The sequence below is a fragment of the Pteropus medius genome, unplaced genomic scaffold (assembly GCF_902729225.1).
Source record: "Pteropus medius unplaced genomic scaffold, Ma_sr-lr_union100, whole genome shotgun sequence".
In the NCBI taxonomy this organism is placed as follows: Eukaryota; Metazoa; Chordata; class Mammalia; order Chiroptera; family Pteropodidae; genus Pteropus; species Pteropus medius.
The window spans coordinates 13,064,764-13,077,377 of record NW_024344378.1 but is presented as its reverse complement, the minus strand read 5'-3'; the positions used below and the strand labels follow the sequence as shown (position 1 = coordinate 13,077,377).

The 12,614-nt window shown below is 37.9% G+C and overlaps 2 protein-coding genes across 4 annotated transcripts in view; one reads left to right on the top strand and one right to left on the bottom strand.

The window, feature by feature from the left end:
- Positions 1 to 140: 140 nt before the first annotated feature.
- BBIP1 (BBSome interacting protein 1) lies at positions 141 to 12,518 on the bottom strand. 2 transcript variants are annotated; one of them, XM_039871241.1, is made up of 4 exons: positions 12,294 to 12,518; positions 11,230 to 11,320; positions 1,438 to 1,510; positions 141 to 789 (listed from the first exon to the last, which is right to left on the bottom strand). In XM_039871241.1, exons 2-4 carry the CDS (start codon positions 11,293 to 11,295, stop codon positions 623 to 625), a joined length of 306 nt encoding a protein of 101 aa, XP_039727175.1. In that variant the 5' UTR covers positions 11,296 to 11,320; positions 12,294 to 12,518; the 3' UTR covers positions 141 to 622. The 2 variants fall into 2 exon arrangements, with proteins under 2 accessions (XP_039727175.1, XP_039727174.1); XM_039871240.1 differs by lacking the exons at positions 11,230 to 11,320; positions 12,294 to 12,518 and adding an exon at positions 11,995 to 12,160.
- Positions 11,983 to 12,614, top strand: part of SHOC2 (SHOC2 leucine rich repeat scaffold protein) — a 67,286-nt gene continuing 66,654 nt past the window's right edge. The window contains exon 1 of one of the 2 annotated variants that reach the window (XM_039871226.1): positions 11,983 to 12,147. The gene's annotated coding sequence lies outside the window, so the exon portion shown is untranslated. The remainder of the gene's footprint in view (positions 12,148 to 12,614) is intronic. The other variant, XM_039871228.1, reaches the window with a different exon arrangement.

Sequence of the window (12,614 nt, the reverse complement as noted above, 5' to 3'; positions counted from 1 at the left end):
TGTTCATATTTACGTCCTGGGCTCTTTCAAGTCCATATAACTTTCCGTTTTTAGGGTTTTAATTGTGTTTGATAACCTGGATGATAAAGGTAACCAGTAATTCGTTAAGTCCTTAAAATCAGCATAATTAAAAGCTCAGGTGAGGGTTTCTTAAAAAAAAATTTATTTTAATATAGTCTGTCATTACTGGTGGGATTAGTTGGTCAGGCAAGATAGACTTAAACATGACAAAATTCATTAAAAACGTTTTACAATTCCACAATGCAAGATTAGAATGTATCTTAAGGCTCAGTTTTTAATTAACATGTAAATGTTCTCTGAATATCAAAGTTACGTTTAGTCATTTGTGCTTAAGGATATTATCGATAAAACTAAACTGATAGGAATGGTGAACAATAATTTGCAGTTCAAACAACTTGGGTAAAACGCATAAAATTTGGGTTCAGAGTTTTAAAATGATCTTCAAACCAGAATGTTTAAATTCACAAGTTTCATTAGTCAGGTATTTTTATATTGTTTTACATAAATACGATCAGTTTTATTAACACATACTACTTTCAGCATACAGATAATTTTCTTGCTATTACAATAAGGTAGAGTGTTCTGTACAAGTGCTAAGTTATCACTCAGTTATTTGCTGCTGTTCCTTTTCTTCCATTTCTTGTTGGCGAACTGTATCCTGTGCAGCTTGCTGCATTTTCTCCAGTTTTTCCAGAGTCAGAGATTTTAAGGGTAAAAGTTTAGGTTTACACAGCACCATTGTGGTTATATCTTCCACAGACAACTGCCCTAAATTTAAAAAGAAATAAGAATTAGTTTGAGATAACCCAGTAACATTACTTCAATATAAAAGCAGCATTTAATAATAGGGAGTTATGAGAAAGACAAGTTTTGAACTTTTTACCTATTATTCTAAGCTACCACAAGACATAACTTTTTGTGTCAGATGTTTAATTTGAAAAAAGATTTGGGAGAAACACATAGTCCCTAAATATACTTATATAGTAAAATATGGTATTAATTTAACATGAATATTCAAATTACTGAATGTTTAACAAACTTTCAGCTTTTCTTACTGTTGCTTGATTTGAGTTTCTTTTTCCCCACTTCCAGACCTTACTTAAAATTAAGGTGAATTACAGTGCTCTCTTTTTCATTGAAAATTTCAAATCATCTGCAATCTTGAATATAACAAGATTACTAGGTTTAAGAAACAATGCTGCTTTTGTCATCCTTTTACTGGGTAAAAACTATGAATCACTCCTTTACCAACCTACTTGTGAAAGAAGCATAGTAGAAATGGACAGTAAATGTGAGATACAGAACAGAAAATAGTTCCCGATTTTTAGCTATTGAGCCTACTATGTGACACTGCCTGCCTATTACTTTTTAGGTACCTAAAATTTTTTATGATCTAAGTATTTGAGATTTAAATACCTTGTTTTGGAAGAACTTCCCGGAACATGGACTTCATTTCTGCCATATCTGAATTGTTGGATATAGTTTTTTCCTTCAAATAAAAAATCAATTATTAGTATTATTCACAAATGAATTTCCAAAGCGCATTGCTTGAGATATTTCCATTAAGAAGTAAAATCACAATTCCTATAAAAAATGGACTACCTATCCTTGTGTAATTTTCCCCTTAATTTCATGCAGGTCTTTACATTGAAACAAGGCTGAGAGGGTTCATAGATCTTACCAACTTTCATCAGTGGTGGTATTAAGTGGAAGGCTGCATGTTCTAAAATTTCCCCTCTCCTATCAAAAAATTGGTAGGCTTGTTTTTCAGACAAAGATAATTAGTGGATATCAGCTGAAGAAAACAAAGGCATTTATCGGCAGCCACCTTGGTTCACACTGAGCATCTCCCCTGAATGGTGGGTGAGGTAAATAACATGACCATTTGGGAGGTGGTGGTGTAAGGCAGGTAGTTAGGAAAAGGATGAGGTAAATATTTCCTAACATTCTCACTTCTCTCAATAGCTAACAGCTGGTTTCTACTTTAACCCTTTTGTTATAACGACAAAAGCGCCCTAAGGATCAGTTACTGGCTGCAGAGCTGCAAGTTGTAAGGAAGTAACACAAACAGGTGAAATTGGTGTTTGAACAGAAGTGAGGTATGCTTTCAGTTTACTATTTTCCTTAACAGAGGTACTATATATTAAAGTGCCAACGAATACCCTCACAAGTGTTTTGTTACTATCCCAGCATATGTGCCATCTCTGGCTGATGACATTTGTTCCCAGTGTTACTTCTCACTGCCATATATTCAAGGTGGTCTGGACTGTAATTTGTAGCATGATTCCTTTCCAAACAGATGTTCTCCAGACAGCCCCATCCATTTTGTGATATTTCACCATACTGATGTAACCTTACCGTGTGTCTTTCACAATATCACCACCATAGAAGATTTATTATTTATAAAGTGATGCTGGCTTGGTGCCTGCCTTTACCACCCACTGCAAATGAGTTGTAATTACGTGAAGCTGCTTCTAGTCTTAGTTATTCCCACTCCACTACTACTTTGACATTCCTAATAAAAGCTTCCTCTTATTCAAATTCCTTTCAGAACATGTAAAGGTCTTGAACCTCTATTAGCGTTCCAGAACTTTGTCATCAGAATTTACCCCTAAGCTGCTGTGTCTGCGAGAAAAGATAAAATAAGGGAATGAACCAGGAATAAAGCAACTATAACTGGAATCTGAGATAAATGCAATATAAGCAATTTCCTTAGAATGTACAGCTCCACCTGCCACATTCTCTCCTCCTTGTTACTTAGGCCTGCCAGTGGTACCTAGTGATCATTTCTTCACCCCTCCCTGCCATTTATGTTGAAGGCTAATAACATTGTAGATTTCCTGATTACCCTGAGTATAATAACAAAGTCTCTCCATTAAAGATACCACAATGAAAACATTCATTAGACCCTTATGTGGGCCTAATCTGACATATGCTACTGAAAAAGAGGATATACATTATATAGATGTTGATAAATATCAAGGAAATACACAGTAGCTAAGCATTTTTATATCACCACATTTTTTTTTTTACCACCAAAGTGCTAAAATTGTGGGTGAACATACACTTAACTCATATGTTTTACAGACTAGCTATGCCAGCTACCCAGAATTCAATCACTATCCTTTTGCTTTCTCTGGTCTATACCTCTTTCACATCTAGCATCTGGACTGAGGAAAACAACAAAACTTGGTGCTGTACCAAATCTTAGTTTTCTGTTTGACTAAGCTGCCATTGTTACTGGAAAGGGCGTGGGGGGCCCAAGGCCTGGTAAGGAGTGGGTTGGGCCTGGTGTGGGGAAGATTAGGGCCATCACATGCCTGGGTGGAGTGTCTGCTTTACCAGGGTTGGTTCTTGTTCCTATCCCCCCACCCAGGAACTGGCTGGAGAAACAGGAAGGGAAGGGCTAAAATAAGCATGGTGGTGGTTGGATGGTTGCACTGACAAGGGCATATTGTCTTGATAATTAACTGCCCATGTAGTCCAGAGTAGAAGGGCATTTATTTCCTTCTCCAGGTGGCCTGCTACTAGCCAAACATGGGTGTTTTGTCTGGTGTAACATGGTCTAGCAGGAGTCCCCAGTCCCAGGCCGCAGACTAGTACTGGTCTGTGGCCTGTTGTAGGAACCAGGTCACACAGCATAAGGTGAGAGGCGGGCGAGCGAGTGAAGCTTCATCTGTATTTGCAGCTGCTCCCCAGTGCTAGCATCACCGCCTCAGCTCCACCTCAGATCATCAGGCATTAGGTTCTCATAGCATCGGTCCCTGGTGCCAAAAAGGTTAGGGGACCACTGCTCTAAAGAGTTGTGGCTCCTACTAAGGATACTTACTGGTAAGGTAAGGTGTGTAACACTGGGGACAGGTGAACCAAAGAAGCAACATACCAGCTATGGCCAAAATTCTTGTTTAGCATACAACTGCTGTATCATTCAGTTCAATAAATGTGTCTACCATGTGCCAGGCACTGTTCATTAGTGAACAAAACAGACAAAAAACAAACTTTGCCTTTTTGGAGCATACACTCTAGAGTACGTGGAAAAAATAATAAAATGCTAGAAGGTAGTAAGTGCTGCAGAAAATAAAATAGTTTAAGGGGACTTAGGAGTGCTGGAGATGGTGGTGGGTATTGCAATTTAAATAGGAAAGTCATCACCTCATTACGAAGGTAAAAATCATTGTAGTCTCATTTTGTTGTGTATATTATGTCTTAAAATTACAAAAAAAGTCAAAAGCCTGATGGTATCTATAGTTTGGGAAGGTAGAGGAAAATGGATACTCTTGGTGGATGGGTTTGTTGGTACAGCTCTTTTAGATGGACATTTTATAATATTTACTAAAACTATGCATATTTTCTCTGATGCAACCATTTACTTCTAGTAATGAGCCCTAAAGACAGAAAGCACGAATGTATAAAGATATAAGAATAAGAATATTCATTAAAGCATTTCATTGAACAGCAAAATGTTCATAAATGGGCAAATCTAAATGTTCAATATGTCAAAAATTGCTGAACAGCCATACAGTGGAATACTGTGCTGGATTTTAAAATGATACAGATTGTCAAGGCATATTTTAAGAGAAAACACATTAAACTGCAGAAATAAAGTTCTTACACTAATAGAACTCAGAGAATGAGTGTTCATTAATCATTTTTTGAAGCTCTTGGTCTAGGTAATTGGAAAATAATCTGTTGCTTCCTTTATCCCTATAATTTCTTTAGTTTGTAATTTCTCCTAGATAATGGTTTTAGATAGATGGTGCATTTCAAAGTCATGACAAAGTAAGCAAACCTGTCATAGCCACTTGAGCTAGGTGTCCAATATTAATCCAGAAGAATTTGGAGGGAAACCAAATTTTTGTCATGAAATATTTTACTAAGCTGTCGGAGTGAGACTTAAAAGAGGCATAAGTCTAGGAAGGATTACTATAAATCAGTCATACACATGTTGATAACATAAGTTAATCATACAACTTGGACAAGTTAAAAATCTCTAGGGGGATTTAGTTCAGTAATAAAACTAAATTATGGGTGTAGGACTGGACAAGAGCACAAAGCATGCTTCTGAACCTTGAGAATATATATATCAGAGTTACTAAAATTTTATGCTTGCACAAGCCCCAGAGATTTTGAAAAACTAGGTAGAAAAACTAGGTACCCCTTTACACATTTCTAAAGTGACATGTAAATTGGTTATGTTTCAAGTTATAAAGGATATAATTTCCAGCATGTTTAAAAATAACGTATCAGTCTGTCTAAAAGTATATCCAATATAATCTAAATACCATAGCAATTTGATAGCTACCATCATCCATTAATTTTAAAAAAGGTATTTTTTAGTCAGATATTTTACATCTTTTTTTCTCCCTAGTCCTCTATTTCCATTCTACTTAATTTTACGTTAAAGTAATATATTTTCATGCTTGAACATATTTTAATGATCATCCTACTATACTTCACTGCTACAAAAACATTTACAAATTTAAATGAAATACTTTATTCTGGATTGAGTTATTACAATTAGTGGAAAATTGGTCAAAACAAATTATACATTAATGTTGAACATAAAAAAGTTAATGGCTATATATCTATTAATAAGGATAGCACTTTGGATGTAAACACTGGACAGTAAAGGCTGGAGTAGAAAAAGATGTTTTTTTAGTGACGAGGGAATTTTTCAGAGTGGAAAGTAAATGTAATATAAGAAGAGGACTTTGGGATCATAAGTGCCTATGTAACCATAAATTTTCTTTCAACAAACAGAGAGTCTAATGTGCCAGCCACAGCTAAATGAGGGAGATACAGTGGGTAAGAACCACTTCCTCTCCTTGAAAAATTTGGGGGAGGTGAGGGCGGGGGTAGGGGCGTAAATAAATAGTTAAAATTGAATACAACTTTAAGAAAAGTATATCTATTGTGCCTTAAGAAACCAAAGCCATGAATGACTTGGTTCAGGATAGGTGACAGTGGCTGGTCTCTGAAGAATTAAAATTAGAACCAGTCCCAGAAGGAAGAATGGGGGTTTACTACCAAGAGAAGCAGCTGTATACTAAGGGAAGGGTGCTCTAGACAAAGGGAAAAATATACTCAAAGAAAGAAGCATTGAAAAATAAAAAAGCCTGAGGGAATGGCCATGAATACAGTGTATATACTATGGTGGAACTACATAGGTGGAGGCCAGTTCATGCTCTCAGCCTTGAATGCCACGCCTCAGAGTTTGAATTTTATATCCTAGAGACAGGAGGGAGCTAATTGGATGGCTCTGAGTGGTTGTGTGACATAAGATTAATATTTTAGAAACATTTTAGACCAAAAAAAAAAAAAAAGTGGTAAGGAGATTAATGAGAAAGTTGTACTTGTTTAGGTAAGATGATCAGAGTATGAACAAAAGGAGTGATAATGGGTATTAAGAGAAGATATAAGAGGTACTGAAGGATACACAAAGTTGAATTCAAACCACCACCACCATTCCCCCCAGACCCCCCATGCCAGGCACCTTCTGGGTGATAAAGAAATGATCAAGGATGACTGAGATTTCAAGCTGACATGTTCGAGTGGATGGTGCAAGTATTCAAGTTGGGAACACAGAAGGAACAGGTTAGAAGTGAAGGGTGAAGACCATGATTTATGTTCAGACCTATTGAGTGTGGGAGTCCAATAGGAAGGTAAAAAATACTGAAGACCTTGAAAGTCAATGGTACAGTAGTATAAACTATAGAAATGTATATAATCTCAACTGAGAAGTATGTGGAAAGATGGTACATGGTAGGGCTGGTGGTAAAACGAGATAACAATATAGTGTAGTTGTTGAGAAGGTCCTGGAGTCAGATTACTTAATTTTCTAATCAATCTGCTTCATGTTTATACTTTAAATGGGATATAGGGCTGTATTCTGGCTCTACTGTGTGACCTTGAATGCATTTCTTAACTAACTGGAGGTTTGATTTTCTCATAAAAGATGTTTAGTATCTATCCTGGGTTGCAAAATTCCAGTGAAAGGTGGATGTGAAAGTGCTTAGAAATGTAGTGTGACACTTATTATTCCAGTTTTAATTTTCATATCGCTATAATAAAGGACTTGTTCTAGATTTCCCGTTAACTACCTCCTAACTCTAAAAAAACCTTTGAATCCTCATCAACACCATGGTACCTATAAGATAGCATGGCATATTTAAAAGTGTTGTCTTTTAAAAACCTGTTTTATTTATTTTTCAAGAGCATCTGCTGCCAAATGGTATTCTTAAATATATTTTTACAACTATAACAAAGCAAACCTATGTCATAATATAATTCAAGATTGAAAAATATGGATAAGTTTTTAAGTTGGTAGCAAAGAGTAAAAACCTTTAAAAATGTAATTAAGGGAATAGAAGCTTGATGTACCTAAGAATCTTGAATTTCTGATGGAGGTGACAAGTGACATGTTGCCTAACTACACCAGTAAATGAACCTGAAATACGGCAAAAAGAAAACATTGCTAAAGCATTTTGAGATTCTCAAAGTACCAATCATGTTTTCATGTGAGAGAGACAGAGATCATAAATTGGTAGCCTTTGGCTCTATGCAGTTAAACATTTTGCTGGCTTGCTAAATGTTTATAAAGTATTTGAACCAATGTTTAAAAGCCAGGAGATTTCATATAAAGTCCAAATTTCAGCTTCTCTTAACAAATGTGGCAATGTCAAGCTTTTATTTCCACATGGCAAAATTTGGCTGTGGCTGGGAAGTGAGGCCCCTTTTAGATGAGCACAGGGAGTTCTCCAAGTTCCACTACTGCTATTGTTTCTCTTTACCTGCCCAGCTACTAACAGGCACTCGACTTTGCAACTTCAGTAAAATACAGAGCCAATGCAACATGTTACATGCCAGACAGTTCTATTTTATCATTGATAGGCATTAAGAAGCAAAATTACAATCTCCAGGAACTGAGGGAGACACCAGACGCAATCCCATTTATGTACAGGACAGGATATTTTTCTTTTGTGAATATTTAATAAGTTAGTTCCTTTTAAGTAAATTCAATCTGCCTAGTGTAGGTTGTGGGTGGTGCAGCAAAGATTGTAGGAAAAATATTTTTAAAAATGTATTTTTTATCCAAGACTTGTGGTTGACTAATAGATGAATTTTAAAATGCATATTAGATTTTTGAATGTAAACTAACGTGAGAAAAAGGTGAAAGAGTTTTTCAGCTACAGTTTTACAATGTAATAATGCTCCCTCTCACTTAAGTAGCTCCCCACATGCTAGCAGAGTGCATAATTTGGGTTGATAATGTTCATCTGGAGATGCTAAATAACGTCATGTGTCATGTATTTGGAAACCATTGTAGATTCTATTCTGTTTGCTATCTGGCATCTGCTAGTAGAAAAATGTTACAACATGTTCAATTTGGCTAATTAATCCAGACTCATGTGAATAAAATGTGTGGTGTCTAGCTTCTGGAATGTGCCTAGGCCTAAGAACAGGAACTGTTCTTGGGTGAACCTGGATGATGCCATTGGTTTTGGTATACTTAAGTAGCAGAAACTACTATTAAGTTATAAATGACACATCCTACTCATGCAGAATGCCTCTTTCTAATAATTTTTTGCTATTTTAAAATTCAATACTAGAAAGTGGTCCTAAAAATGTTAGCCATTAACCTTTAAAAAGTATTTGAAGAGCTTTTTACATTCTCAGCATGAGATATATAGCTATCTCAACAGTATGCAAGGAAAGGGAAAGAAATGTTACTTTCCACAGTGTTTCTTAAAGCCTGATCCTCAGATCACTTGCATCAAAATCCCTTGGATATTAAAATACAGATTTTTCTGGACGTTTCCCCAGACCTCTGAATCAGAATCTTTAATTTTTAATTAAGTTCTTCATATTAAACTTGAAGAATCACTGTCTTAGATTCATTTACTTAAAAAATATTTAATGCCTACTATGTGCCCAAATTGGACTGCTTTAGAAGTTATTAATAACTACCATAAACTGACTACATACCATGTGCAATACACCAAGCTATAGCACTTTATACATATTTGATTCATTCTGTTCAACAATCCAAAGAGGTTTTATGGCTCCATTTAATAGATGATAAATAGAATGAGTAAACTGTCCAAAGTCACCAGCTAGTAAATGGCCCTGTTTTTAAAATTCAGGTCTGATTCTAAAATCTGGTCTTACGTGGTATATTATTTTTGCCTTACTTGAATTTGGAGTCAACTTTAAATTGTTTCATAGTCTCACATGAGCAAATTTCCTTCTACACAAAAGAAGTGACTGATGGAATGCTTTACTTAACTTTCAGTATGATGGCTAAAAACAATCTATACCAATCTAAGTTTCTGCCCTCCCAGAGCATTTTCTTTCACTCCCTTAAGTGCATTTTCTTCCTTTCACTTATCTTTCATGATCAAATATAAGTCTAGGATAGGAAGAGTACATGACCTTGGCAGTTTTAGGGTTTTTCCTTTGTGATTATAAAGTAAATTCTGCAAGCACTTCCCTATCCATTGGGCAGAGAATGTTCATAATGTACTAAGTGTTAAGTATAATCTTGATTTTGCAATTTTTAATAGGCTCTGATGAATGCTACCTAACAGCTATCCTAAGAATACTAGGACCAATTAGGACTTGCAAGAGAATTTCAGGGAGAAAAATAACATTGCCTAAATTGGAATGTGGCCAGATAGCCGGCAGTTTCCTTGGTATCTTCTTTGATAACATCAAGATTCATCTGTATATGAATTGCAGGGCCCACACATCTTTCATTAACAGTCCTTGGGATACCATGAGTTGAAACTCATGAAACTATGCTGACATCAGTACACTTTGCTGCAGATTACATTGCATCAGCTCCAAGTGTAGGCAAAGAAGCAGCAACATTTTATTAAAAGGTAGGCAGTCTATGTTGCCAGTCCAGGATAATAACACATACTCTACACAGACAGGAGGATTAAATGCTAAACTCTTACTTGTAGGACACCACAGAAAGCTACATGTGCTGAGAAGTGAGATGGATTCAACTACTCACAGCATGGATAGATGTAGTTGGCATTTGAGAAGGCTTAATCATGATTGGAAAAGTATGAATACTTTGAATTATTCTTGCAAAAAAATGTTAAATTGAATATAATCAAGCCTCTAGACCAACTTCTGAATTACATAAAATAAAAAAGGTGACAAAGACCTGGCCTGAACACTTCAAAATGCCAATGTCACAAGTGAAAAAAAAAAAAGGTTTGGGGTGGGGGTACTGTTCAAGATTAAGGCTAAAGAGTTACAATACCCAAATAGAATATATAAACTTTGACTGGATCCTGATGTTTTTTGCCAGGGGAGTTGGGGAAGAGAAGGTATAAAATATTCTTGGGTCGAATGGAAAAATGCACATACTGGATTTTAAATATTACAGAATTATTAATTTCCTTAGTTGTGATGATATTGTGTTTTGCAGGAGAACTTTATAATTTTTAAGAGATACATGTTGGAAATTTTAAAGGTGTCTGCCTAACAATAGGTGTCTGCAACCTATTTCCAGGTGGTTCAATGACAATGAAAAAGTGTGTGAGAAGGACGAAATACGGCAAAATGTTAACAACTGTTAGATTTAGGTGAAGGGTATGTGAATGTTTATTGTATTATTTTAACTTTTTAATGTATGAATATTTTTTAAATAAAAAAAATGGAGGAAATACCATGTTGGAAAGTCTTCAAAGGGGAAGCCTAAGAAAAGATTGAGTAGTAGGGACTATGCTGAGTTTCTGATAAACCTTAAGTTCCTAAGACTTTGCTGGCAATGTCTTGGGCCTCCAGGAGACCACCCAAAATTGTCTTTCAGTAAGTAATAAAATAATACCATGTGCAGGATAAATGATAGGCAGATTAATCTGATACAAACCATTTCTATTTAGGCATGAACATAGTGAAGCTAAGAACATAAGCAGCTGTTATAATAGTGGCTGTCATATAAGAGGTTCAAAAAGTGCTAGGTAAGCTGAGGGGAAATTACTTCCTGGTGGGGAGAATCTGGAAAAACATCTCCAAGGACAACCAAGACATGGATACAGAATCACTAAAGATTGGTGCTTCAGTGATTAACCTTGGAATAAACAAAGAGTAGTTCATTTTGGCTGGAGTATGAGTGCTAAGGAAGTAGAAATTAAAAAGGAAGGTTTGCACCCTTGTTGTTGACTGGCTGGGTATAAACAATTTTCAATTTACCTTGAAGTTCTCCTGGTCTCTCTCCGCCGCCCTCCACCCCTGCCCGTCCCCCGCAGCTTTAGCCATCCAACTGACAGTTTTTGATTCAAGCCTATAGAAGGAACTACATGAGTTAATGTGTGACAGGTCTTGTAAAGAGCCATACATAATACTGTATTTTAAGGACTATTCACAAGCATTAAATTGTTTAATAAATTGTAGACTTGGAGGATTCGGACAGTTTTCCTTTCTCTAGAACTGCAAGCAATGCTTACAAACCCCCAAGAGAGGAGAGACAATGAAAAGGGAGAAAATTCAGAATGTGAAAACATGAGGCAGGGAATTAAGACTTAAGAGGTGTTGCTGCGGTGGTGGGGGACCATCCTTTTCCTTTATAGCTGGGAATGGAAAATGATTTCCTTAAGCTCTGGAACTCTCTGTCCTCCGAAGGTCAGGGGGTGAAAGTACTTAATTGGAACTTGGGGAGGCGTGGTCAGGAGCTCCTTGCCAGAGTCAGAGGCACCGCCCGGCGGACCGCACCCAAGCCCCCCCTGAACGGTCTGGCTGCAGCTGGGAAAGGAGGAGCCAATCGAGCGTCCTCGCCCCAACAGGGAGCTTCGGAGGGGCGGAAGGAGGGCGGGCCGCCGGCGGGCCACCGCCTGGCCGGCCCGGAAAGAAAACCTTCCAGCGGAAGCAGCTCTGAGCCCCGCTCGCCTCCTCGGCGCTATCTCTCAGGGACCGTCCGACACAGGCCTGCACCACGGGTCGAAGCCGAGAGACACTCACCTTACTTCGCGACTCCAGTCGGAATATGCACTCCCTGGGGAGTGGGGGACTCAGGCTATTCCCACCCTTCCGCCGTGACCCCATTCAGAAGTGCCAAATGCAACTTCCGGTCAGGACAGGGATTTTCTGAGCCCTAAACTCTTGTCCACCTAGGTAAGTGACCAGACGTCCCAGCACACTAAGGGCCAGGAAACCTGCTTCCTCCTCTCCCCTAACCCGGGCAGGTAGTCCCGAATATTAAATAACTTGTTAAACATGGGATGTCTGGTCACCCCTGGCCCCTTTTTGGGCCTACTTACCGATGCTTCTCTTCCCTGCGGCTCAACTGTTGCCCAGGGCAACGGACAGATTGGGCGAAGGGAAATCTACGTCACACTGTAGACGGGAAGCCAGAAAACTCCGTTGCCATTATCAGTTATGGCTGCCTTAGCTTCAGCGGCAATTTCCGATTGAGTCGTCACTCTACCCTCCTGGAGGCTTACTCGATGGCCCGCCTAGCCAGCGGCGCCCAGTGGGCGGTGGAGAGGGCGTGGAGCAGCGGAGAAAAGAAAAAGGGTTACTTACTCTGATTGGGTAGCGTCCCTGGCGCCAGTGCCTCACTCTGATTGGGCAGCGTCGAT

Bases quoted from the DNA above. Each gene is read 5' to 3' on its own strand.
- BBIP1 (XM_039871240.1), bottom strand. From the start codon at position 12,078: ATGGGGTCACGGCGGAAGGGTGGGAATAGCCTGAGTCCCCCACTCCCC. The intron at 1,511-11,994 runs GTGAGTGTCTCT...TTTTATTTGAAG, and splicing joins GACTGGAGTCGCGAAGTAAG to GAAAAAACTATATCCAACAA. The intron at 790-1,437 runs GTATTTAAATCT...TTTTAAATTTAG, and splicing joins GGAAGTTCTTCCAAAACAAG to GGCAGTTGTCTGTGGAAGAT.